General features: G+C 44.4%; 10 protein-coding genes across 10 annotated transcripts; 4 read left to right on the top strand and 6 right to left on the bottom strand.

The window, feature by feature from the left end:
- Window positions 1-134: 134 nt before the first annotated feature.
- Window positions 135-1,550, bottom strand: CCOS01_06550 (beta-lactamase family protein; the record flags this gene model as incomplete). The annotated part of the gene is made up of 3 exons (XM_060454718.1): window positions 135-407; window positions 482-1,264; window positions 1,422-1,550. 3 exons carry the CDS (start codon window positions 1,548-1,550, stop codon window positions 135-137), a joined length of 1,185 nt encoding a protein of 394 aa, XP_060314418.1.
- Window positions 1,551-2,849: 1,299 nt separating this feature from the next.
- CCOS01_06551 (uncharacterized protein) lies at window positions 2,850-4,533 on the top strand (the record flags this gene model as incomplete). The annotated part of the gene is made up of 3 exons (XM_060454719.1): window positions 2,850-3,130; window positions 3,293-3,596; window positions 3,685-4,533. The coding sequence occupies 3 exons, from the start codon at window positions 2,850-2,852 to the stop codon at window positions 4,531-4,533; spliced, it is 1,434 nt and encodes a 477-aa protein (XP_060314419.1).
- Window positions 4,534-4,743: 210 nt separating this feature from the next.
- CCOS01_06552 (flavoprotein oxygenase) lies at window positions 4,744-5,487 on the bottom strand (the record flags this gene model as incomplete). Its single annotated transcript, XM_060454720.1, has 1 exon — window positions 4,744-5,487. The coding sequence occupies one exon, from the start codon at window positions 5,485-5,487 to the stop codon at window positions 4,744-4,746; it is 744 nt and encodes a 247-aa protein (XP_060314420.1).
- Window positions 5,488-6,104: 617 nt separating this feature from the next.
- Window positions 6,105-6,739, top strand: CCOS01_06553 (uncharacterized protein; the record flags this gene model as incomplete). Its single annotated transcript, XM_060454721.1, has 2 exons — window positions 6,105-6,252; window positions 6,348-6,739. The coding sequence occupies 2 exons, from the start codon at window positions 6,105-6,107 to the stop codon at window positions 6,737-6,739; spliced, it is 540 nt and encodes a 179-aa protein (XP_060314421.1).
- A 697-nt stretch (window positions 6,740-7,436) lies between these two features.
- On the top strand, window positions 7,437-9,211 carry CCOS01_06554 (uncharacterized protein; the record flags this gene model as incomplete). Its single annotated transcript, XM_060454722.1, has 3 exons — window positions 7,437-7,850; window positions 7,942-8,925; window positions 8,984-9,211. 3 exons carry the CDS (start codon window positions 7,437-7,439, stop codon window positions 9,209-9,211), a joined length of 1,626 nt encoding a protein of 541 aa, XP_060314422.1.
- Window positions 9,212-16,862: 7,651 nt separating this feature from the next.
- Window positions 16,863-18,256, bottom strand: CCOS01_06555 (uncharacterized protein; the record flags this gene model as incomplete). The annotated part of the gene is made up of 4 exons (XM_060454723.1): window positions 16,863-16,982; window positions 17,201-17,311; window positions 17,378-17,988; window positions 18,055-18,256. Coding segments are annotated over 4 exons (1,044 nt in total), but the record flags the coding sequence as incomplete, so codon positions are not given.
- A 78-nt stretch (window positions 18,257-18,334) lies between these two features.
- Window positions 18,335-18,671, bottom strand: CCOS01_06556 (uncharacterized protein; the record flags this gene model as incomplete). Its single annotated transcript, XM_060454724.1, has 3 exons — window positions 18,335-18,385; window positions 18,454-18,507; window positions 18,558-18,671. The coding sequence occupies 3 exons, from the start codon at window positions 18,669-18,671 to the stop codon at window positions 18,335-18,337; spliced, it is 219 nt and encodes a 72-aa protein (XP_060314424.1).
- A 1,685-nt stretch (window positions 18,672-20,356) lies between these two features.
- Window positions 20,357-22,333, bottom strand: CCOS01_06557 (protein kinase; the record flags this gene model as incomplete). Its single annotated transcript, XM_060454725.1, has 5 exons — window positions 20,357-20,451; window positions 20,505-21,240; window positions 21,358-21,525; window positions 21,808-22,149; window positions 22,214-22,333. 5 exons carry the CDS (start codon window positions 22,331-22,333, stop codon window positions 20,357-20,359), a joined length of 1,461 nt encoding a protein of 486 aa, XP_060314425.1.
- A 1,056-nt stretch (window positions 22,334-23,389) lies between these two features.
- Window positions 23,390-23,657, top strand: CCOS01_06558 (uncharacterized protein; the record flags this gene model as incomplete). Its single annotated transcript, XM_060454726.1, has 2 exons — window positions 23,390-23,569; window positions 23,622-23,657. The coding sequence occupies 2 exons, from the start codon at window positions 23,390-23,392 to the stop codon at window positions 23,655-23,657; spliced, it is 216 nt and encodes a 71-aa protein (XP_060314426.1).
- Window positions 23,658-23,953: 296 nt separating this feature from the next.
- Window positions 23,954-25,734, bottom strand: CCOS01_06559 (cytochrome P450; the record flags this gene model as incomplete). The annotated part of the gene is made up of 4 exons (XM_060454727.1): window positions 23,954-24,163; window positions 24,227-24,364; window positions 24,422-25,403; window positions 25,532-25,734. 4 exons carry the CDS (start codon window positions 25,732-25,734, stop codon window positions 23,954-23,956), a joined length of 1,533 nt encoding a protein of 510 aa, XP_060314427.1.
- Window positions 25,735-25,840: the final 106 nt, after the last annotated feature.

Genomic DNA, 25,840 nt, shown 5'->3' on the forward strand with positions numbered 1-25,840 from the left:
TGTGAAGAAATGAACACCAAATCCTTAGAACAAGAGCCTCAGAAACTCGCAGTCCCTTAACATAGATGATTGCATATGTTGAACCCTGTTTGCCTGACTTTTCCCTCATGTCTAGTACTCAATTTCAAGTGATGTTAACGCCCCGCAAGATGATCAACCCAAACTCGTCGCCAGAATTCCCCGAGAAGCTTTGCGCTCTCGGAATCTCCCGCTGGAAGCAACTGGCTCACATAGACAGCCCCAAGCCCACTTTCTCGGTTAACGAACCACCCAATATTTGGCATCCCGTTCCATGTCAGACATTTTGCGGGGAGGTTAGGCGTATCCTCTTTGATTACCATACCACCCAGTCCGAATGCTACTCCGGGGCATCCCGTGTCGTCCCCCGTCAGTTGTTTATGCAAAGCCTATCGGTCCTTCGTGTTAGAGTTTGGGGCGCTTAGCTTGGCTGCTACGCCATGGGGTGGGGAGCTAGGCATACCTCTTGTTTGATCAACCCTTCGTATTGACTGGTGCCTTGATGAAACTGAGGAGTGAACATTTCTGTCACGAAGTCGGCTTTCAGAAGCACTGGACTGTCCTTGAGTAGGTCTGTCAAGACTTTGACGAAGTCTGACGTAGTAGTGATGAGTCCCATCCCACCGGAGGTCTCCTGTGCATCTTCCGGGTAAGGTGAAGGGATGGGGGCCAGCTTTCCCTCACCGGTTCGTACATACATTTGAGCTAGTAGTTTCTGCATATCCGGTCTTTCTGTTATGTGAAGTGTTGTGTTCGTAAGACCAAGAGGTCTGAACACATGCTCTTCCATGTAAGTTGCCAGCTTCATATTGCTCAACCTCTCCACAAGCACCCCAGCCCAGTCCAAACTAGCACCATAGACCCAGCTAGTTCCAGGCTCAAACAAAAGGGGAAGTGAAAAAGCTTCGATGGTTCTCCCGCTCATCACTAGGGGCTGTTCGCCTCTTGATTTTCGCCATGCTACGAGCAGTGGATGCATGGCGTCATAAGATATGCCGCTGGTGTGGGTCAGCAAATGCCTAACCGTTATTTTGTTCTTGGCTCTTTCGAGCCTGAAGGATGTAGTAGAGTCCGGCAATATGATTTCGGGGTCCTTAAGCTCGGGCAGTATCGTTTCAACCTCGTCATCGAGACCTATCATTTTCTTCTCGACGCATTGCAGTACAGAGATTGTTGTAATCAGCTTTGTGCAAGAGAATCCGCGAAAAGCATCATCAAGAGTGATTTGCTCTTTGACGTCTGCCCTCTTGATCCCATGGCATTGGCTGTAGAGAATCTCTGTATCGTCTATTAATGAGAAGTCCCTCAGTCTTTCTTAGTGGCGGGGTCAACTCGCCATGTTTGTTGAATGCAGCCAGAGCAACACCGGGAAGACTCGGTGAGTCTCCTTTTGTCAAAGATACCAGGCTTTCCTCGCAACTGAGCTTCATTTTCAAGTGATCAATAGTTTGCACTGCCGAGAAAAGAGTTGATGGTGTACAGAGATTCAATCGCAGTAGGCTGATTGTCTGAAGGACTGCTGGGTCGATCATTCGTCGAACGTGCGCTAGAAGACTACTTTTTCATAAGCCTGTGACTGATTTTGACGGTCACATATTTGCTCTCTTTGCATCTCTGAGAGTCTTAATGTGGTGTCCTGACTTCAAGTGGGGCTGGAAGTCAAAAGCTTTACCCGGCGACTTCGGCCGACTACCTCAGCTACCACTTCAATCTGACTTCTCTGGGCGCTGCCTAAGTACCCAATGGCAGGCCTTGAATCGTTTTCGGCCGGGTCTCCGGGTCCTGGTTTTTTCTAAGCCAAGTTGGCATCTACTTCTCATCTTCAGTCCGAAGCCCTTCTTTCCTGTTGACGCACGAATGCCTACCATCTTCGCCCGACAACATGTCAGACAACATCGAAACGTCTTCAAAGCAACAGTCGACTACCGACGGACAGTCGACAACTGCTTCTGCTGCTCCTCCTAAACAACCAAGTAATGCAGGGAGAAAACGGCGTTCGTGTCTTTTGTGTAGCAAACGGAAGGTCAAGTGCGACAAGCAGAAGCCATGTCGGAATTGCGTCAAATACGGGGGTGAATGCGTATTCCCTGCCGCTAAGACAAGCCAGACACAGATGGTTATGACACCTGAGCTAGTGGAAATGCTTCAAAGACTAGAGAAAGTTGTTCAAACTTTGGAGCCGAAAGATGGAGACAGACAGGATCCCGTAGATCCTCAGCAAGCCCACAAAAACAATGATGAAGGTGACCGAGAACGACCTCAGTCTCCGATTCCTTCGCCTTTGGCTGAAGACCTCGGCGCTACGGACTTGGGATCTTTCGGTCCGACGATTGGCCCAGGAGTCCAAATAGGTCGTTCAAACCCACCCAGTGCCGAGTTGCAAAGTGTAACATCAAGCCATGGTGGCAGTGATGGCAGGATTGTTCGCGATGCCGGGAGGGACACCTATGTAAGACGATGGTTTTGGGAGGATTGTAAAAGTGAAGTCAGATAATGCACAACATCAAACCGTACCCTCGGCTAATGATAAGTAGATCAGCAGCGGCTCTGCGACAGACGAAGATCGCTCAGACGACGATGACTTCGAAGATACCGCTTCTAATCCTTTCGCCAATTGGTGCTCGAAAAAACCGGAAAGTTTGAGTTTAGATAACGAAACTACGAGCTCAAAGAGAAGGATTCTTTCTATAATTGGCGATCAAAAACTGCACTTGTGGGGCATTTACAAAGAAAGAGTTGAGCCGCTGACCAAGTTGCTCCATTTGCCGTCGCTGGAGCAGGCAGTGACCGGGCATCGCTTGGTGGACTTCGAAGACGGCACCCGTTGTATCATGCTGTCAATCTACTACGGCGCGGTAACAAGTCTGGGCGAAGAAGAGTGCGGCCAGCTCTTTCAAAGCAGACAAGCCCTGGTCCTGTCCGTCCTGCGGGACGAGGTAGAAGCAATGCTTTCGAAGGCCATGCTGATCCACACCGGGGATATCCAACCGTTGCAGGCATTAGTATTGTACCTCATCTTCCTGCGACATCATGAACCTCGGCTCTCCTGGAACCTTTCGGGGTTGGCCGTTAGACTTGCTCAGAATTTCGGCATTCATAGGGAAGGCAGTCTGTTCGGACTCTCAACATTCGACATCGAAATGCGACGCCGCCTTTGGTGGCAAATTGCAGTTCTGGACGCTCCCTCGGCCGAGGACTATTCGGGTGAATACAATTTGTAATACTTAAGACTTTCGCAGGCGCCCAGTAGAATAATTCGTTGACTTCTCCACAGACTCGAGATGAGTAGTTTCGATAGCCAGCCACCGCGGAATCTCAACGACATACAGCTGTATCCGGCAATGCTCGAGTATCCATCCGAAACTAGAGGCATCACGGAGATGACGTTTACATTAGCCCGATGCCAAATCACGAGCATGTACCGTTGCATGGCGGACTCGAGAAGGCACTGTGAAAACATGAGCAAGAGCTATGCCGAAATGTCACAGCAAGAGCGCAACGATTGGATCGACTTTTGTGAGCAAGAGTTTTCTCAAAAGTTCCTTCAAAATTACTCGGCGACAAACGCTCTGCATTGGGTAAGTTTTCGGTTGTTCACGTCTGCCACCGCTTTAGGTAGTATGAGCGTGAAGCTGAAGCACTTAGTGTTGACCAAACCCATCACAGGTTACCATGGTCCTGACGAGAATGCTATTTCACAAAGTTAGGCTGCATGGCATCAACCCACATGTGGACTCGAAAGATATAACAGAGCCAACCCGCAAGCGATTATTCGCCGTCGCTGTCGAAGTCATAGAACTCAACTGCAAACTTCGGACTGATCCCCGAACGCGTCCTTGGCTTTGGCTTTTTAGCTCCTACACTCAGTGGCATGCATTCTCTCTGGTCCTTCACTGGCTTCGAACGGACCCTCTTTGCAAGGGATCCCGACGAGCATGGCAGGCAATTGAAAAAGCCACCGTGTTGAGGTGGGAGCATCCTCCCTCATTGTTGAGCGGTCAAAAGCCGCAACAATGGCGGTCTGTTCTCAGACAGCTGGGAAAGGCAAGATCTGCTCGACAAGAGGCTTTGGATAGAAGAGGAAGAAGGGGTTCACGTACGGCTTCAGAAAAGACTGGGCAACCCTCGGCATTTTCACTAGCATCGACAACATCTCATGCTCCATCCTCTTCAGGCAGTTCGCTTCCGAAGCCTTCCCATTCCTATGATTCCTTGCTCTCAAGCAGCTCCCGGCATCAACACCAAGTTCAGACCCCGGAGGTGGTCCGAACAAATGCTCCGGGTCCTTTAACACCTCCCATCACCACTACGGACGTCTCCCTGCAACGGGATCTGAGAACGCCAGAACAAGGAAATTCACAGAACACACACAGCGTCAACGGCTATCAGTTTGACGAGATTGGTGGTGTGTTGCCGCACCCGGACCTGATGATGATCGATGAAACGACGTTCTCGGCCGAAGAATTTCAGGATCTTCAGGGCTTTTCTTTTCTTGAAAACTATTCTCTAGAATAATTAGAGCCGAGAATAATTTTGTCACGCTGAGTGTGACCTGCACCTCGTGCTGCCAATCATGATGACTTAATGAACACCATCACGTACTAGGCACTAATGATGCACGTATCTTGAGTTGCCACTTGCTTCATATGAATCAAAATCAAGTATCGAAAGATAAGTGTGCTGTTTCTAAACCAAGTAGTTCTCATGCTCTCGAGTGCACAACATTCAACCAGCGGAAACCCCATTCGGCTGTTCCGATCCATTCTCTAACATGTTCACCTTTTTGTGAATCGCGCTGTTTCCTTCTAGCCCTGCGTGCGTAGCCTCATCCATTCCCGGGATAATCATCTCAAAAGTTTCTCGCACGACCGTATACTGAAAGTAGCCGCAGCGAGCAATGGGCTGTGTCTTGCTGACGTCGAGCTTGCCATCGGTCAAGACATCATCTCGGATATGTACTCCGATGACTCTCCCAATGACGACATCGACAGTTCCCATGGGAGGGTTTGCGGGTAGCCTGAGAGTGGTATGATATACACATTCAAACTTGACCGGACTGTCCTTGACCATGGGCACAGGATGTCCTGGCAGCGCGCGACTGTATTCCTTTTGCAAACCTGCGCGGTCGAACTCGTCCACTCCGTAGTCAACCTGCTCAGCCGAGATGTTTACAGCTTCACGCAAGGGCCAAGTAGCTAGGTTCCAGCAGAACTTGCCGGTCAGCTCCGCGTTGAGAACCGTATCCTTTCTTTGCTGGTCCGGTTTTTGATTGGCCGAGAACATAACATAGGGTGGATCGAATGTGAGGTTATTGAACTGAGAATAGGGTGCCAGGTTGTGCGTCTTCGGATCCGTTGCTGAGATGGTCGATATCCAGCCAATTGGCCGAGGAACAACGCATGCCTTGAACGGATCATGGGGAAGGTTGTGAGGTATTCCTCCCGACTGACTGCCCGGCTCAAAGTACATGATGATGGAACTCGAGAAGATACCGTATGCTTTTTTGATTGAGATATGTTTGAATTTAGATGAGAAATCGATTTCCTGGACGGCGAGGTCAAGTAGCTCACATCAAAAGAGCTGAGAGTATCAATCAGTGGCTCTACAGACTATCATGTCTGTATTTACGTTCAGAAAAGAAAACCCTCGCAACGTACGGCAATTAGAATGCTTTGACACACAATTCTCAACAACCAGAGTTGCTGCCCGGGTAAGGGTGTGAGGGGGGTAGCGTCGGGCCCATGTCCACCGAGCCGGGCCAGAGCGGACATGAGCCAGGCAAGTGGAAAACACGGCCGATGAGATTGAACTTTGCATCCGCAAACACGGAGCTCGGGTTTTCCCCCGTTGTCAAGCAAACCAGACCACGCATTTGAGATTCGTGCGTTATGTGCAAGCTTTGGGCATCTGAAATGAAATGGAGTTACCTTGGTGATGCGAAAGAATGCATATAACGTCACGACATCTCCAATTCTTCTGCTGAACTTTCAACGTGCGGCCAAACGTGTAAGAAAACTAACTGTTGAGGCATACAAATATTATACGACCTTTTCTCAATCCCGACACTTCTTCCAAACTCTTTCACCATGGATGTAGATGATGATGTCGAGCTCGGTCCCGGGCGCGATATTCCAACGGACGGAATTCCAGTCAACTTCGTCCCTGCCAAAGCCGGGGACGTCATCAAGCTAGGACTCATCACTTGCCGCGTCTTGGAAGATGGATCCCGCACAGGTGAGCTACCACTGAATGATATCCGCAGTTACACTCGCAATAAGGGTGTAAATTTGGTTTCATGAAGTGAGAGCTAACCGTATCTGTGCTTGCAGACAATCGTATCGGGGCCGCCGAGTTCACTCTCCCTCCCGGCTTGAAAGGACCTCCAGCCCATTGGCACGAGATGCATGACGAGACATTTTTGACGACCAAAGGCACCATTCGATACCACATCCCAAAGCCTGATGGCACCGAGGACACCATCGACGCGAAAGAAGGCGACTATGTCACGGTCCCTGTTCGGGCACCGCATACGTTCAGCAACCCGACTGACGAGGAGGCCAAGTTTTTCAACACATACACTCCGGCATACTACATCAATTACTTCAAGCTATTGGGAACATACGTACAAGAGGGGAAGCCAATCTCGCCGAAGGAGCATTTGGATGCGATGTCGAACTACGCAACTCTTCCTGTGCCGAAGAAATACTCCCAGAAAAAATAACAGATTTAGGGGGCCGCATTTGTGATGCTGTATACACATTCCAGGAATCTGGATTGTTGTACTTAGTAAACCCCGCAGGCTCTGATCACACAAGAACATTGGTAATTGAAACTATCACTACCATGGTATAACCATACGTTCCTGGTTTGCCACATTCCACACAGACCTGTTGACTTGCGAGTGACTTAATATGCCTACATCTCACACTGAGATCCTTCCTTTTTTCACAGTGTTGGCCGTCATGTTCCACCTCAAAATCCCGGTGAAGAGGGGTTGGGCGGGGTGGTCGTAACATTTCGGCCGGCGCGCAGTATGACGCCGGGACTGTTTTCCGGACCCCTCATTGTCTATGCATTTACCGAGCTCCCATCACACCCCGGGGGTGTCGTCATGTGTTCGAAGCTGCCAAGCTGGGCCTGGGATAGTGTCAAGATTGACAAGACGCAGCAAGCCATTGGGACTGGGCTATCTAACGATAACGAAATGATACCTTTGGATACGTCTTCGCATTTATATGATGTTCCCACCTCACGTCTGATTCTAGCGTGACGATGACTTGATACTCATTGTAACTCGTATCATACATTGAAATAAACTTGGAAAATCGAAGCTCGCCGCTACAAGGCCCCTAGATATCTCATCACCATCTACTCTACTCACTCTTTCCTATGCGATTGTCACAAACCTGGTAGACACCATGTTTATTGTCGCCTTACCAGCCATTTTCGTCGTGGTCACTCTGACCTTCGGTGTATTTTACGTACTCGTAGACTACATCCGTATCTTGCGGCTCAGACAACGAATGGCACCTGGGCCGTTCCCGCTACCGCTTTTTGGCAACATCTTCCACATCCCAAGCAGCAGACAGTGGAAGAAGTTTGAAGAATGGTCGCTGAAGTATCAATCTCCCATCATTACAATCTGGGATGGACACACCCCGGTCGTCATTTGTAACGATGCTTGGTCTATGTCTGACCTCTGCGACAAGCGGGCAAACATCTTCTCATCTAGACCTGTAAAGACACTTACCGGAAAGATCTTTGGCCTCAACAAGTTCAATCAAGCGGGACTTGCATATGGTGAGCAGTGGCGTGTACACCGTCGCTTGACTGTAAGTCGTATCCCTGTTCAGAGTGGTTCTAACAAAGCCTTCCTTCCGCTCGTAATTCCAGCTGCTGACATGAACAAATCGTGCTCCGTAGCACTCTGCTGCCAACGCCCAGGTGGTCCAGGCATATCGTACTTCCCAAGCCAATGAAGCGAAGATATTGATTGAAGACTGCCTGACGAAACCCGATCGATTCGTTGACAGTGCCTTACGCTTTACCGTATCGATTGTATCCATTATTGCCTGGGGCAGACGCATCGGGACTGAATCAGACACAGTCTTGAAGGTAGCTCAAGCATATGTCGGTAGCGCCAACCTCGGTTTCCCAGGAAAGACATACACCGAGGCCATACCTGCTCTTGCTGATATGCCGGCATGGCTGAATCCGCTGCCAAACCAACTCAGGAAGCTAGCCCAAACGTCGAACAAGTACTTTTACGCACTTTCCGACGAGGGATCTAACGCGGTACAAGACAACTTCGCCAAGAGACTACTGAAAGAGAAGGAGGAACATGGCCTCAGTAAAGTCGAAATTTCCAACCTCACAGGCAACTTCATCGGCGCCGGGGTTGACACTACCACTAGCACGATGCTGACTTTTGTTCTGGCTATGTGTTTGAATCAAGACGTTCAAAGCAAGGCGCACGAGGAAATCGATCGCATCGTCGGCCGCGATCGTTATCCCGACTGGTCCGACGAAGACAGTCTCCCGTATTTGGCGGCAGTCATCAACGAAACACTCAGATGGCGGCCTGCATTTGCTCTTGGTGGGCCTCCCCATGCACCCACCGAAGATGAAATCTACAACGGATTCTTCTTTCCGAGGGGAACATCGATCATCGGAAATCTCTACGCCATGCACCGAAACCCGCGGGAATTCCCCCAACCGCATCGATTCTGGCCGGAACGTTTTATGGAAAGTTTTGATGGGCCAGCATATCCTAACAAACGTGGACACAATACCTTTGGATGGGGACGTCGAGTCTGCAGCGGTGAAGCATTGGCCCAACAAAGCTTGTACTTCACCATTGTCTCTCTTCTCTGGGCTTTCGAGATCCGTCCGGGTGTAGACGAAAAGGTGGGCTAGTGCCAAGCTGAGTTAAGTCTTCATCAGGAGCTAATGACTTTTAAACTAGGGCAACGAAGTCGTTCTGGACCCAGATGCGTACACTGTGTCTCAGGTCAACCGTCCACTGCCTTTCAAAGTTCGCTTTCTGGCTCGATCCGAGACGATAGCAACTTTGGTGAGAACTGGTGCGCAAGAGGCGCGCACGCAACTGCGAGCGTATGACGCAATTACCAACGTCACGTTTGAGAGTGCGCAGTCTGTCTGCCTTGACATGCCCATCGCGCAGGCAGAGTAGGGTTCAATCGTTTAGTCCTGACGTCTGGATCGTTCAGTAGAATGTCGAATGATCTGAGACTGAGCCGACTCGGTGAAGTATACACAGGTGTCCAGACGCCTTTGAGATGAGGCAACTGCAGACATTTTGGGTGTTAATAGGTGTGTAACGTAGGGAAGAAGCTCACAGAGGCCAACTGCTATTAGGGTCTAAAAGATGAATTACTAAAATCTGCCCTTCCCTCGAGGCGTATTACTAGCGCTCTATATATACCTAAGCTGCTCCTTTATTACTTAGTCCCCCTCTTTATACCCCTTAAGCTATCCCTTAACCGACGGGGTCTAACCAGCGAGGCCTAATAAGGTGCTCCCTCCCCTAGGCTTTGTCCCGAAGGCCGCTTGCGGTTCGCGTGCGCTATATTAATCCCTTATTTATAAGGTTTTTTAATATACAGTACGAGGGCGGGTAAAAGTGGCGCTTATTAGCCCGAGTATAGACCCCTTGCTCTAGATAATAAATTTGGTTAGCTTTATAATTCTATACCCGGGTCGCTCTTATTTATAGTCCGTTTTTTATGACTACCGGTATTTAGGTAGTCGTCGCTCTATTTTTATTTATTAATATTAACCCCTTTTTAAGCTACTACGATTCTCGATTTCTTTTTTCTTTTTATTTGTAGTTATTTTAATTATATATAGTTTTTTATTTTTATTAGCGTTTGCGCTGCTTCTTTGTTATGTAGATCTTATGGCTAACGAATATTTTTTAGATCCCTTAATTTCTTATATTCCCTATATTTAAATTAGTTTTTTTTAGAGTTATATTGTATTCGTTACTAATTTTATTTTAATATAAGTATAGCTTTTTTTAGTAGTATTATTACGATTAGTGGCGGATTAGTTATTAGTGCTACGGGTGTGCTTAGTAGCGGCGGTAGTAGCCGTTTATTTAAGAAGCTTAATATTCTTTTTATTTGCCCTAACTTCGTACGTATGTTGCTATTTATATGCTACTTATGCTAACTGTTATAGACTTTTATTAAGAAGAAGAAGAAGGCGAACGTTAAGAAGATTGCGGTTGGCTAGGTGTGCTCGCTCCCTTACCCTATTTACGTTGTGCGTAAGGCGCTTGATCTAAAAGTCGAGTGCTATAATTAGCTAGGTTAGTGATTTATAGCCCCTAGTTCGCTCTTTTATTTAATACTTTTTTAGGATTTAGTGCGCGTTATATAGAGTGTGCTGCGCAGAACTATTTTTATAAGGATATAGTGAGCGCTTAGTGCTATTGCTATTTTATTGCTCTTTTTGCGTATTAATTAATAGTGTTTTAGGTCCCTAAGTTTGCTAAGTTTGTAGTACGAACTTTTTAGAGTATTACTCTTGCCTCGAATAATGACGTTTACGATCCGGAGGTTTGTTGCTTTGTTATTGCTCTGTTGTTATTATTACTCGGGTTGCTAATATTATTTTATAGCTTTAGTAGATTTATAAAATTACTATTAGTAATGCGCAGAGGGTACTTAGGCGCGTTAGTAAGGAGGCTTATTTTACTCCCGTTATTAATAGCGATGACGATAATATAGTTATAAGCTCCTCCCGCGCTACGTTTTTGTTTTATAATAATACGATAATTATACTATTGCGTACTATTTATAACGAGGTGCGCTATTTAAATAATATTTTAGAAGGGGTATAGTTGTCTTACTTACGCTCTGTGTTTATAGTTAATTATTTATAGATTTATTAATAGTAGGGTAACTATTTTTTTTTTAATAATCTTAAAGATAAGGATAAGGGTAGCCCCTCTATACATAAGGGTAATCCTCCTGCGGGTAATAAGGATTAGGGAAGTCGTTTATAGTTAGTGCGTTTACGCTACTTAGTTATAGTTATATAGCCCCCTTTTTTTATTATTAATAACTAATTCGCTACGTTATTAGGCTTATTAAGAGCTAGGGCGCGCTACTTAATTAAAACTCGTTTTTTATATATATTAATTAACGCTACGTTTTTAATATACTTAGTTAGTTCTTATATATTTTTGTTACTATTATATCCCTTTTATTAGATTAGGTATTGTTATTTCTTTTTTAGCTCTCTGTATTATATAATATCTTTTATTTTATAAAATAGCTCCCCGTTTATATTTTTAATAAGTAAGGGTTTTTAAAGGGCTTTTTTGCGGTATTAATACGGCTCGAGTAGGGATATATAGAATATATTATGTATTCTATATTATGTTAGTACGTTTAGTTAGTAAGCTACCCCTACTATCCTAATTATTAATTTAACTTTAAATAGGCTTAGATATTTATTAGCTAATTTCTAACTAGGGTGCTACTTTTTAATGTTCTTCTCTAATAGTAATACTTAGTTGCTTATTTTATATGATATATTTATCCTAGCCTTGTTAGTTTGTTATTTATACGTCTCGCGTACTTTTTATATAAGGGGTCGTAGAGCTTTTTAGTTAGTTCGTAGTTGGGCCGTACGCTCCTTGGCTAAGATATTTTATATACTATCTCGAGTCCTTGTTAAAATCGATATAGGGTAGGTAAGTAGGAACCTAAGTAGGGCCTTAGTAAGCGCTTTACGGATTGCTAAGTACTAAGCGTTATTATATATAAACTTAGCTAGGTAAAGACGCTATGCTTAATCTAATTAGTCCTAGGTATAAAAGTAGCGAAGGTACTGTTCTAAGTATTAGTTCTACCGTTCTATTTAACCGTCTGTTTATGGGTAGAATGCGGTATTAAAACGCTTTTTTATTACTAAGAGGTAGTAGAAATGAGTTTAAAACTTGCTTATAAATAACGAGCCCCTATCGGAGACGATCTTTTTAGGTATTTTAAACTTCGTAAAGATCTTTGCGAATAAGAGGTTTGCGAATCCCTAGGCTATGAGGGTTGTTTTTGTAATAATATAGACGCTATATTTTATAAATCGGTTTATTATAACGAGTACTACGTTGTAAGGGCGCTTCTTAATTAGTATAGTTAATATAAGTAAGCCCGTAATAAAGTCTAGTAATATTTCTTATTATAGCCTAACTAGGGTAGGTAGGGGGCGTAGTAAGCTATACGGCTTATAGTAACGAGGCTTCGTTCGCTAGTATATTATATAAATATTAATATAACTTTTTATATCCCTACTTATTCTATTTTAGTAATAGTAGCGCTTTAGTAGTGCTATTGTCCGTTTTATATTATAATATCTTATTATAGGTATATTATAATATGCTTTAATAACCTCTCTCTTTAGCCCCTTATATAGCAGTACGTAGGCGTAGCTATTATAGTATAGTAGCCCTCTTAAGTTATATACTTAGCTTTATCGTTACTTTTTTTTAGCTAAGCGAGGCCGTTAGTTCTTTTTAGTTTACTACTTATTTTTTATAAAAGCGTCCTCTTATTAAGCGGCTCGTAATTAACTTATTATTAGTAACCTCTTTTTATTAAATGCTATTTTAGGTACTCTTATTATATTAGAGTTTTATAAAACGAGTAGCTTGCGATTTATAGTTTTAGCAGTAGGCTTAAGTAACTCTTTAAGTATTATACTACGACTTTAACGCCCTAGGCTTATAGTCTTATTATGCTTCTCGAGGTACTTTTCGGGGCTCCCTTAAGCCGGAGCTCTTAACCTCCTTTGCTTATTTTTCCGTACTATTACTAGTTCTATTTTTAAAATACTTACTATCCTTTTTATTTAGGAGCCGCTCCCGCGGCTCGCCCTTATATATTTTATTATTACGACTTTAAGGGGTTCTTATATATTTTTAGTATTATATAGGTCTTTTTTTATTTTCAATAGTAGTTCCTCCGCTCTATTATTATTATTATTTTTATTATAGTCGGGTCTTTATAATAGTTTATCCGCTAGGTTTTTAATACCTAGCTTAAACTTAATTTTAATATTAAATACTATGAGTTCGTTTAGCTAGCGTAGTTATTTTCTATTTAGCTTTTTTTTAGTATTTAGGAACTATAGGTTAAAATAGTTTATAAATACTACGACCTAATCTTAGCTATAGGCGAGGTAGTATTATTAGTTTTTTAGTATGTTTATAATAGTTAGTAGCTCCGTATTTCTTATGCCGTAGTAGCTCTCTATATTTATTAATTTCTTTAACCTATAAGTAATTAGGTACTAATTACCCTTAAATAATTACGTAATTACTAAGCCGATAGCTTAAGCCGAAGTATCTATTTATAACCGCGTAGGTAGGGTAGGGTTAAAATGTCGTAATATTAGTATATTAGTAAATATTATTAGTAACCTCTTAAATAACTTTACGGTAGGTATTAGTAGCTTTAACTATCTTAGTTTTACTTTTTTTAATAAGTTTATTAAAGGTACGGTTATCTTAACATAGTTATTAATAAATTTGTAATAAAACCCTATGAATTTAAAGAACGTTTATATATTTTTAACGCTCTTTAGAAATAGTTAATTTATTATAGCTTCGGTACGTACGGGTTTTATTTCTATGCCTTTATTAAATACGATATACCCTAAGAATCTTATATATAATATATAAAACTCGTATTTGCTACTATTTAGATATAAGTTCTATTACCGTAGTTTTTATAGTACGCTACGTATATACTCTTTATATATTACGTAGTCGTTACTATATATTAAGATATTATTTAGGTATACGATATAGATAGTGTTAACTAGGCTGCTTAGAACGTTATTAATATGTGCTTAGAAAGTTATAGGCGCGTTAGTTAATTTAAAAGGTATAATTAGGTATTCGAACTACTCGTATTTAGTATAAAAAGCCGTTTTTTATTTATTGCCCTTGGTTATACGTATATAATAGTATGCGTTTTTAAGGTCTAGTTTTATAAAAACGGAGGTATTAGATAATTTATTTAATATTTTTTTAATTAGTAGTAGCGGCGTTCTATTTTTTTATATAATTTTATTAATTACTTTATAGTTAACGTAAAGTTATAATTCTTTTTTTTTTTTAGGTATAAAAAGGATAGGTGCTCTAGCCGGGCTTATAGAAGGGCGTATTTAGCCCCTAGCCTCTATTTTTATTAAATAATCTCGTAGGATTTTAAGCTTATAGTTCGATAATAGGTAAATAGGTCCCTAAGGGATAGGTATAGCGTTATTTAGTTCGATACGGTAGTTATGTAGTGCTCTGTTTAGTAGCGAGATAGCTTTTTTTTTTAAGAATAAGTTGTTAAAGTCTTAGTATTGTAGCTTTTAATTTTTAGCTATGCTCGCTAGTATTATGTTATTATTTATAGCTAGGTTAATTACGATATATGCGAGTGTTATTAAAACTAAGTTGTTTAGTAGCCCCTTTTTTAGGGCGTTTAAATAAATATGTCGTTCGTAAATTAGATACTACTATTTTTTTTATTTCTAACTAATTAGTAGGTTAATATCCTTTAACTAGGGGAAACTAAGTATAAGCGTAAGTATTGTAATGTTAGTTATTATAAAGCGATGTAGCTATGTCTTTGTTACGTAGTTACTATTAGTAATTCGAAGCCGTAGGTAGTAGCTCCCTAGCGTTTTTATTTATTTACCCTCGATGTTTATTAACTACGGCGATTGGTAAATTCGTGGATTAGTGTTAAAACTGTTAAGTAGCCCGATGCTAATTATGTTCCTTTTTATTCTTAAATTAATAAGGGTACTTAGCTTTTTTTATATATAGTTTAGGTATATATAGGTCGGGACGTTTAAGCGCCGCCCTTATTAATTGCTAGCTACCCTTTTTATTAAAATAGTATTCGAGTTCGTTATTGGTCCGCGCTGCTTAGTTAGAGCGAGGTTTAATTAATAGCTAGCGGCCTTATGCCCCTTTTAATTATATTTATAATATATAACGCTAGGGTAGCTATTAGCAAGGTGCCCGGTTTTATTATAGTTATAGTATTACTAATACTACTCTTGCGGTTATAGGTAATCCTTTGTAATATAGTTAGTTTTTTTATAATTATAGTACGTAGTATCCTTATTAAGTAAGTTGCGGCGTGTTCTTTATATAGTTAGTTTATTAGTGCCCCGGTATTTCCCTACTAACTTATTTAAGTTTAAGTTAGAATATTATTTAGGGGGCGTTCGTAGGTTCCTTATTAATAGTAAGGATTACTTAATACGTCTTATTAGCGATACTAGCTATAGGTAAGTTTATGGAAGTTTTATTTACGATACTATTACGAGGCGTAGTTCGGGCCGTAGCTTGTTTATTAGTATAGAGATCCTCTATTTTTTTATTAGGATATATTTTAGTTTTATTTTAAGCTTATTAATGTAATTAACGAACTCGTTGACCCTCTCTTTCTGGCTTTACGAGGCGCTATTTAGGCGTATATTTACTACTATCCCTTAGTTAGTAGGATTAGATAGGTTATTTTATAGGAAGGTTTTTAGTTCCTCTTATATGACTTAGTCTATTATAAACCTAGGGACCTTTTTATAATTAAAGATATAGTATATTTAGGAGGTCTTTATGCTATTACTTAGGTAGCTAATTATATACGTTACTTTATTACGGTCTGTTTTTATTTATTAAGCCTATAGGTCGAAGTAATAGTAATAGTTAAATAAGAAGCTCTATAAGTCCCGTGCCGATTTATTAGTATACGATAGGTTAGGGAGGGATAGTAGTCTAAATACGGATGTTCTACTTGCGGTACTTATTTAAGTTAGAAAGGAGTTAGTAAACGGAGGCTTAGGTAGTATAAACTCGTTATTTTATTATTACTCGAGCGGCGCTTTAAGTATAGTTTTGCTTATCGAGCTATTTTTAGTCTGGGGGTTTATATTTTTATTTATATTAAAGTTAACGTCCGAGGCTACTATAGCTAATACCGTAGCTCTTAGTACGGGGGCCGGGCTACCCGAGGAGCTCTGTAAGCGTTTTAAATTTACTTATCTTTTATATAGTCGCTCTTTATACGTTATTATAAGGATTTTTTTTTTTAATTATTATTCTTATTTTTGTAATTTTACTAGTCTATTACTTATCGTTCGGTTTAGGTATTAGCGAGCGAGGGTAAGAGGTTTATTATTTTATTCGAAATTCGTTAATACTCTTGGTAATGCGGTCCCTTTACGTTATTGCTACGTAGTTCGTCTTATTACGGTCCGTTTTTATGTTATTTATTAGAGAGGAGGCGACTTTGGGGGGTTTAATAAAAACGAGTCGTCCTCTTTTTATTATCGTAGTACTGACTGCGCTCTTTTGCTACGTCTTGTTTTTGTTAGTATTTTGAGCTCCCGGCCTAGTCCCCTTTGTGGGTAGAGATTTTAGACTGTTAATAGGTGTGTGACGTAGGGAAGAAGCTTATAGAGGCTAACTACTGTTAGGGTTTAAAAGATGAATTATTGAAATTTGCCCTTCCCTCGAGGCGTATTACTAGCGCTCTATATATGCCTGAGCTGCTCCTTTGTTATTTGGTCCCCCTCCTTATGCCCCTTGAGCTATCCCTTAACCGACGGGGTCTAACTGGCGAGGCCTGACATTGGGTTTGATTGCATTTGGAGACGGTCATATGTTCCATTGTAGTGACTGTAGTAAGTACTTTATCTACTTCCGTCAGGTCTGCTGACGGACGCTTCTCATTCCACGCCTTGTCTACAACTAGGGCTCGAACGTGAGAAATTCCAGTCAGAACTTTTGAACTTTGATAATTTGCAACTCATATAGGTACGGTCATCCATATCACACCATTGACAACCACTTCCGTGACTTCGAGTGAGCGACGCGAAGACACATCAGACGAGTAGACATAAGATAGTATCCACCAAGTACTAGAACACTCAGACAGATACAAAATGAGATTAGAACCCAGATGTATGGCGAAATCATAGCTTCCTTTTCTTTGGGAAACCAATTGAAGAAGTCCGTAGAGAAAATTGTCTGATTTGAGAGTTATCACGTTAGAATGCTTTGCCGCGATGATCAGATTTCCAATTTCCGTACAATAGGACGTATCAAGAAAGATACCAGACAAGCAGTGGCAAGGATCTGACTTACTGCAACAAACATGCTAGGTAGAAATACCATGGAGAAAATGGAAATATTCTGCATTCGCTTCCCATCTCGTTTGGATTCCAGGGCAATTTGCATGTTGGTCCTTGCATGAGACTGTACACGAGTTAGTGGGATATTATGACGAGTGTGTATGATTAAGCTGAGTATAAATAAACTCACGAGCTGAGTCGCCATCGACATTCCGTCTAATCTCATAGTACAGTCTCTTATAGTGTCCTCATACTCGTTTATTATCGACCTCAGTCGGTTTCTGATCATAGAATTCACTTTTGCTTGCTTCCGCTTTAGATCTGCTTTGGTATCGGCACAAGCAAATGCCGAACGTCCATCCATGACGTTTGATGTTGAGTAACTCTCGGCCATTCCTTCGATATGAAGTAGCATCTCTTCCACCTGTGTCTTCCAGTTGAACAGGCCATTTCGGAGCTCCGTGGTGTTAAGCCAAAGGTCAATGATTGGCTGGGTAGCAGCCTGGTCACTTTCGCTTCCCTCATCGGAACCCAAGTAGTATGTAGCCTTTTCCAGCTCGCCTTGAGTATCCTCAACAAGCCGCTTTAGCTGTCTCTCTCTCTCTAGCTCAGTGAAGATTCCCGGAAGTAGGAATGGGTGTGACAAGGCGCTGGATGAGCAGTAGAGTCTGTCAATAATCTCATCCTCTATTTCAGCAGTGGTGCCGAAGACGATAGCGTTCGTCGAACCTGTCTTTGATAGGTGTGTTACCGAAAGAGCTAAGTCGCCATCCCATGCCATGGAGGTCCTGCTGTGATAAACTTCAAGGGCTTAGAATGTGACGGTCTGTTGTCTACTAAGATTAGTAGACTTTGGTGTGAACCCACCGATAGCTGGCTCTTCAAGCTCACCCATAGCCACATCTCCCGAACAAAAGCTTGCCACATCTCCACGGCTGATGGTCCGAGAAATGCCACTATGAATCATCAGCTTGCTACAGATATATCTGAAGGTCTCGCGTGAAAAAGAAAGAGAGCGGATGGTTTTGGGTTGGTAAGCTGACGGGCTAGTCTTGGCTCGTCTTGCAAATCTGCAACAGATAATATCAGCCTTTCGTAATGCCAGTCTCTTCAAACCCCAGTACAACTATACTCATTGACAAAAAGCTTACACGACAGTGATCTTGGGCTTGTAGCTCTGGTCAAGGTCTCTGTGGTTCTTTTCACCGACTTTTATTAGTCTGAGAGCAACCAGCTATGGGTTGAGGCCGACACACGGCCACAAACCTCATGAAACCATTCCTTCCAACCTTCATCATTCACCTTCCACTGTTTGGGCTCCTGCAATAATGTGAGCTTTTTGTTAAGTATTGATCAATGACTTACCTTACCCCATCTTCGTCGTCTAATTGGACAACTTTGACAGATCTTGGCTCATATTCAAAGACGTTGGCGAGATCGGTCTCACTATTACTAAGCAATGACCCATCGAGGAGCCAGTCCATGCTTAAATCAATCAGGTAGGTGATATTTGTGGTGGTAGGTTATGCATGTGGTTAATTTCCGTTTCATTCAATGAATGATGGACAAGCGTTGGATCATCCTGAGGGTGGAAATAGCTGCATTCTTTCTTGAGACTGGCAACAACACGGTACTTGAATCCGGCAGTCACCGGTGTCAACAGCCCTAATGACATTGGAGAACTGCCTCAACCCTTTGCCAACATCCGAATTTCTCCGTATTCCTGGAATGAAAGCTTCAACAAAAACGAGCCTCTGCGCAAAGTGAAACGAGGCATCTCGAAGCAGCCCAACCACTCCAAAGGAGCCCGAACTCCGCCCAAGGCGCTCTTCGGTATGCAAAGGAGGGGTCGAGATTCCGAAAGATCCACCCTTCCTGCAGGTCAAAAGCTCCGTTACTAATCTTCTCATGATAGAAAGCAGCTAATCAGTATAACGCAAGAAGCAATGCTACCCTGGCGTGCCAAGATAGATGCTCCGCCTGGTTGGAAGTACTGCAAATGAAGAGGTAGGCTTCGCTGCGGGCTGACAGCAGTATGCGATGATGTCGACGACTTCAAGATGTCTCCAATGATCGATTCACGTCGCCCTCCAAACCGATACTTGTCGGCATGTCGATGGCGAGATGTAACGCGTCTGTGCCTAACACTGCATTTGCCTAGAGTCTCGCTCGCCTCATTCGGGTAGCCTGACGAGCGTGGTTCCCCGCCGTGTAGCTAACACGAGGCATAATCTGATTCGTTATGAACCCTGCCGCGGAAGAGGACTCCGACAGGTAGGCCATACAAAACTGTCAGTATGCAGCCCGTCATGCGTTCCGGCGATCAACTCAACCTTTTGGAGTTGTTCACCAAGCAATCATGACGAAGGAATTTGTTAGTGGTCGATATTGCGATGAGACAATGCTCCATCAGAAGCTCAGACAGTTGTTCCCGAACGCTTCGGGAGATGATATTGGAGTTCGAGTAAGACAATTCAAACTGTGCTCTCCTTCTTTGTGCTTTTTGTGTGCTAAAATCGAATCACCCAGTTCTCGCGAGGGAAATGGAACCTTGACCTGCCGCGGTCTCTCACACCAGTAAGCGACGAGCAGAACTATTGATGCATTCGAGTTTCAACATGGCTGATTTTTTGGCACTTGAAGGAAGAGCGGAATCTCTTCAGGTCTTCTTCTGGACCTGGCCACTATGCAAGCATCAGGCAGGTCTCACGCGAGACGAGAAGGGGATGAGTGACAAGGGAACTTTTCCAGGTATATTTTGAGCAGGACATGTGTTTGGAGTCGTGTGGTAACCTTGTTCCTGGATCTCAGACCTATCTTCAGGTCGATGGTTTCGTAGTCGCTCAATACACTCTCTCTGTTGGAGGTTGTAGAAGTTGATCCCCACGTCCCACCCTCGCCCTTGGCGGCTCTTCTGTGCGGCCTTGATGAGTGCGAAGCCTCGGATGGCTTTTTCTAATGGTATCCAGCGCATTTTCGTTGAGCCTGATCTTGACAGCAGGTGACTCTTCACTGGATGGTGGTAGAGGCCAAGGCACAGGCTCGACACAGTAAGCTTTGCTTTCTAGACATCGCCTTTGAATACGTCGCAGTTCTTCAAATACTTCCTTGCAAGTCGCTCGTTTCCTGACCGCTGACTCGACGATCAACATCCTGTTCTGAACGAACTTTAGAAGATCATGGGTGTACTGAGTACAATCTCGATGATTATGAAGCCCGTCAAACCACTACGATTCATCAGTCCGGGCTTCTGTCTGGTGACGGCTGTGGAACGATACATACTCGGGTCACATTTGGTTTTACCATGGCACCCATACTTCTCAAGGAGGTGTCGTCATCGGATGCAATACGCACAACTTGTACAATGTCGAAGTAAATATCGGACTTGAACTCCTGGCCCCATATCGATGATCTCGTCATTCGGTATTCGGCAAAATCTTCCGACAGCTCCCATCCACCCAACAGCCACGTAACGAATTCGACATAGACGCATCCCAGAGTCCAAATGTCCCAAGATCGTGAGATCATAGCACCCTCAATATCGCATTCCGGGGGCCGGTAAGTAGGCGTTCGCCCTATGCCAGAGTTGTTGGGAATGTTAGATCGACTTCTCTTGCTGTTAAAAACGCCAAGTCCGAAGTCCGATATCACGAGCCTTCCAGGATCACCCATCGAACTTCGAAACCAGAGAATATTATCGGGCTTTATATCTCCATGGCGACCGTACTTCACCGCATTCTCAGTGTTGCCATCGACCTTTCCTGGGTACTCATGGATCCTGGCAAGGCCGGCAGCCATGCCAGCAGTCTGCCTCGCAACCCAACGGACGAGGTCTTCGCCCATGTCTGGTTCACTATGGATTTCCCAGTACTTGACCAAATCACACTCGGCCCATGGGAAAAGAAAGTAAAAGAAACCTTTCTGACTCCAAGTTGTGAGCAGTGAAATCAAGTGTTCATGGGCGTTTTCGCTTTCAAATTTCCGCAACATCTGAAGTTCTCGCTGGAAGGCTGCCGTATCTGTGGATCGAAGTCTCTTCAGAGCAAAAAAGCACTAGCAGCTTCATGTTAGCCATTGATCAGCAAACCTGGCATGATTCCACCTCTAGTCCCGACTCTGATTTTAAAGTATGGAGTAACTTGACTATTATCATAAAAAGTGGGTACTTACATCTGCCCCGTTTTGACTGAAGTCGTGATGGCGGGGATGCAACTTGACCTTAAATACTTCACTGAATCCACCAGTTGCTCCATCGTCGTTGGGGTCAGATTGGTATGTCAAGGGGAGTATGACTCGATCATCAAACTTTCGATATTGGGCCTCGCTTCCTTGAATGCCCTTGAGAAATGGAACCCTTAGCGTCCATTGCCAGTCATCGAAAGACCTCAGTGAATTATGTCTCCAACCTTGGAAACATCCCAAGGGTTTGTCGAGGTCTTTTCTTTTTCGTAAGTCAACCTTGTTTCTTTGGCCTAATTCGACTTTTTGAAGAGGCAGATCTGAATCACAAACTCCGGTTACAGGGTCTAGAAACTCCCGGATAGACCTTACCCTCTCAATCAGGCAAAGAATCGCAAAGACCTGTCGATAACACCTACTCCCCGGAGAGCTCTCGCATACCCTTTGAGCAATGCGGTTTATATCGGAGTCATCGTCCAAAGCCTCTGTAAGTTCTTGTTTCACCGCTTCAGGACCAACAAGTTCCTCCAAAAGGCCAGTCGGGAGGTATCCTTCCGTTACTTCAGGGTGAGGATGGGGCTGGTAATGGCTCCGAAGAAGCTCATCTAGTGGTACTCCAGTGTAAGCGCTGGGGGGACTTTGGGCCTGGTCTGTCGAGCGGATTGGTGGGTTTCGGTTCCCGACACTGGTCTGTTCGCTAGGTGCTGCTGGGCGTTCTTTTGGAACGTTATCGAGGCCCTGGTTCCCATGAATAGCGTCAAGCGCAGGGTTGTGCTCATCGCCCTGTGGTTCGTGTTAGAAAATCGTGCAGCTTGAATGGCAGAAGAGGGCCCAATTTGCAACTGACAATAACAACTTTCGGAATGCTGCCACCTAGATGGAGGTAAGACAGATCTTCGCTCAATGTGCGAGGGTGGCGATTGGGGCTGGGGCCGCTGGGTATGTTCGGATGGTATTCCGGAGGCATTGTGGAGTGGTACGCTTCATTAGTAGCACCAAAGATGAAATGTGCAAGTATCAAGCTAGGAAGCCTCGAGCAGCAAGATCGTGTTTGTCGAACCGGAAACGATGTCTCATCCTAGTGGAAGAGAAGGGAGTTTTAATGGGCGAGTCTGGCAACTATGCTGCACAGCCAGCCTCACGAAGTAATGCCCCAGAGAGGAATGGTCGATTATCAGCTTTATGGCCTCCAAGTGGTGTAAGCAGCGATTACGATGCAGAATGGACGGGCTCTGACCAGGGCAGCGGCAGGCTGTGGACTGACGGGGTTTACATGCAGGCTGTAAGTCTGTACCTGCAAGGGAAAGAGAAAGTCGGTGTCAGAGGGGCCTGGATACTCGGGGAAAAAGAAGGCTGCGCAAGTGCGCAGATGCGCGTGTACTGTACCCATAACCCGGAACTCATGGCATACCAATTGAATAAGAGAAGAAGCCGTAGAAAGGAGCAAGGGAACGATATTTTGGTGCACCCTTGGAAGTCGCGATGTGTTAAGAACCGCTTCTTCAGAACGGAGCAGAGCTATGTTGACGTGGAAGTGGATTCACCCCCATCGCTGCAGTGGATGGGTGCGCGAAGGCATCCCCATAGGCCGAAGTGGATGCGACGACGAGGAACCCTGAGCCTACAGCTGACACTTGGGCTAGCTTGCTGTGCGGGAATTCCAATTCATGTTGATGGTGTGAGCAGAAAGTGGTCAACGAATTCATTCGACAGAAGCGTTCTGGAATGCAGCTTAACATGCAACCACACGAAGGGAGCAGGTGATTGGCTTTGATCAGGCAACCGCACCATAAACCTGCAGATATTGATGCAGTCTTGCAGCATGTTATGAGTGATCTGCTTGAGTTCAACCAATCATACCCTGGTAGGACTAAAACGCTGCAAGCCCTCCTCGGCCCTTAAGTGTAGGCGCATTCCACCGAGAATCAGACCCGGCCATCTTCCTCTTCGGCTCTCGCCATCCGTTACCGACATTCTGGGGAAGAAAAAAAAAAGACATAAGAGAAAACAACAGCAGCACACAATGGATAGCAGCTTCAATGTACGTCGGAATAAGCAGCAAGGATGCCAGAGGATATCTGGATCCTCCATCGCCCCGGAGAGACTCTCCCGTTATCTTAAAGAAGAATTCAATTCCCACCAGTTCGAGTTTGAGTCAAGAAAAAACTCTTACGTGATCCGGGCTCCGCGTGATCTCTCGCCAGTACGTGCGCCCTAAAGTTAAGGAACATGGAAGATCGCTAATGCAAAAACAGGATGAAATTCAAAGACTCCGGACAAGTCGCATGTAGGAATAGTAGAACCAGCGATGGAGCGGAAAAGGAACTATTTGCTGCTTGAGTTTTTCGGGCGAAACACGACGGCGTTGAGATTCACAGCATAGCCACGGGGTTTGGGAAGGATTGCATTCGTTTGGCACTTCAATGCTTTGAAGATATCACATCATGAGGATTTGGAAAATCTTGGGACTTCAATTCTTGTATTGTGATTTACTAGACTCAATTAGAACACACTCGTTCACTGTCACCTCAGGCGTTCCCAACCTATCAGCAGGTGCTCTAAAAAGGGCGTCCAACCTGTCAGAAGCCTAGGAAGCCCCAACTTTACCAACCTGCGATCGCCGTGCATTGACTCGAACCTGAAAGTTTACAGGCTTCACGAACCAACAGTTCCTAGTAACCCAGGGAGCGTCCCTACAAATTTCAAAATCAAACTCGTGCAGTAATCTGGGCATCAATTTCGAAATTTCCAATATGGAAATGTGTCTTCCGATGCAGGTTCGTGATCCCAGGCCGAACTATCAGCTTGTCAGTGACAGCACTGGAACATGCAATCTCTAGCTCTTTTACAAGTGGCTTACCGGCATCCAGTGTCTGTTCATCGCCGACAAACGATCGGTATCCGTAGTCAACCATCGATCCGGTCTAAAAGAGGCTGCATCTTCGCCAAAGATGGACGGGTGGTGGTGCTCAACCCAAGTGTTGATGCCCACGATGGTCTAATAATGATTAGTGAATGTCAATCAGTCTACAATGCTGACATGGTTTCAACATACCCCGGCTGGAAAGAATTTCCCTGCAATAGTGGCTCCTCCTTCGGGAACAACTCTCTCGAGGGGAAGCCCAGTCGCGGGATGCAATCTCAATGCCTCTTTGATGACTGCCTGGAGGTATGGCAGCTTCAGACTCTCCTGGAAGTTTAGTCGTCGAGGATCACCAGTTCTCTGGGAATAGAATTCGTCAATCTCTTTTTGCAGCTTGCTCATCTCTTTAGGGTTCCGGAGAAGCTGATATAAAATGGCGCTAAGGCTGATGGCGGTCGTGTCTGAGCCTGCAACCATGTTTGATACACAACCCGCCAGAACATGGTATTGAGAGAAAGTTGATGAGTCCTCGGAGTGCTTTCCGAGAAATTTGGAGAGAAAGTCCATTGTGCCAGACTGTTCAGAGAGATGTGAAGTATCCTCAGCATCGACTGCTTTGGGCTTTGCCTGATGGTCTGCCAAGCAACCCTTGGTGAACTCGACGATGAATTGCCTGCCAGTACCCCGTTTACCTAGCCGACTCCTGATGGGTGCTAAGTAGGAGTGGAGGTACGAGTATACTCCTACCATAGTCGCGTAGTAGAGGTGATTTTCGAGATTCTTGATCACCGCTCCGACATCGAGACCCCGGTCCAGGAATCCAAGTCTCTTGGAGTAGGTGATCATACCAACCACGTCGAATGCGTAACACTGGAACCAATGACCCATGTCAACAGGCTCTACCGTCGTTCCTCTGCCACTCATCTCTGAGAGCCTTCTGGAGAACAAGTCCGCACACTCATCGACGTAGCTCTCGTAGTGCACCAAGGAGGACATGCTGTACATGCTTTGATAGAGACGTCGATTTTCGCTGTGGCGCTTCTCGTTTCGGTCTGAGAACAAAGACCATTGATGCGGGTTTGGATCACCCCAAGTGTCGTACCACGTAGACTTTGAGAATGCGTGGCCATGACCGTAGATCACCTTCGCTGCGTGTGGGTCATTGATACTGAATCTATTTGGACCATATCGGACAATTGAGCCTTGGAGGAGTTAGCTCATTTACACTGGACTCTTCCAAGTTGACACAGTCTTCGAGACAAGACTGTGTTTCTGTCCAGTAGGACCCCTCCAAAAGACGACTTGCCATATTTTCGGTGCAGCTCAATGTTGTCAACCTCGAAGCGGCCCTGATGAATCCTCCATGCGTACCATAGGTCCGTGAACCGCGCAAAGAAGGGGCCGGGGACGGATGCGAGTGGGGCCGCGAAGCCGCGATAGATCTTTGCCAGGAGCTGCACTCCCACAAAGAGTGCGACTATCACCAAAAGGACGTATGCCTGCATTCTATCGATTGATACGGCTGCTGCAGAACCCTCTGTGGATGCTTGGAATTGTGTGTTACCAGATAATCCATCAGTTATCGCAGTTGCGCATGGGAGATAGCGAGCT

This window comes from Colletotrichum costaricense (genome assembly GCF_030867565.1).
Source record: "Colletotrichum costaricense strain IMI 309622 chromosome Unknown Scaffold_6.1, whole genome shotgun sequence".
Lineage (NCBI taxonomy): Eukaryota > Fungi > Ascomycota > Sordariomycetes > Glomerellales > Glomerellaceae > Colletotrichum > Colletotrichum costaricense.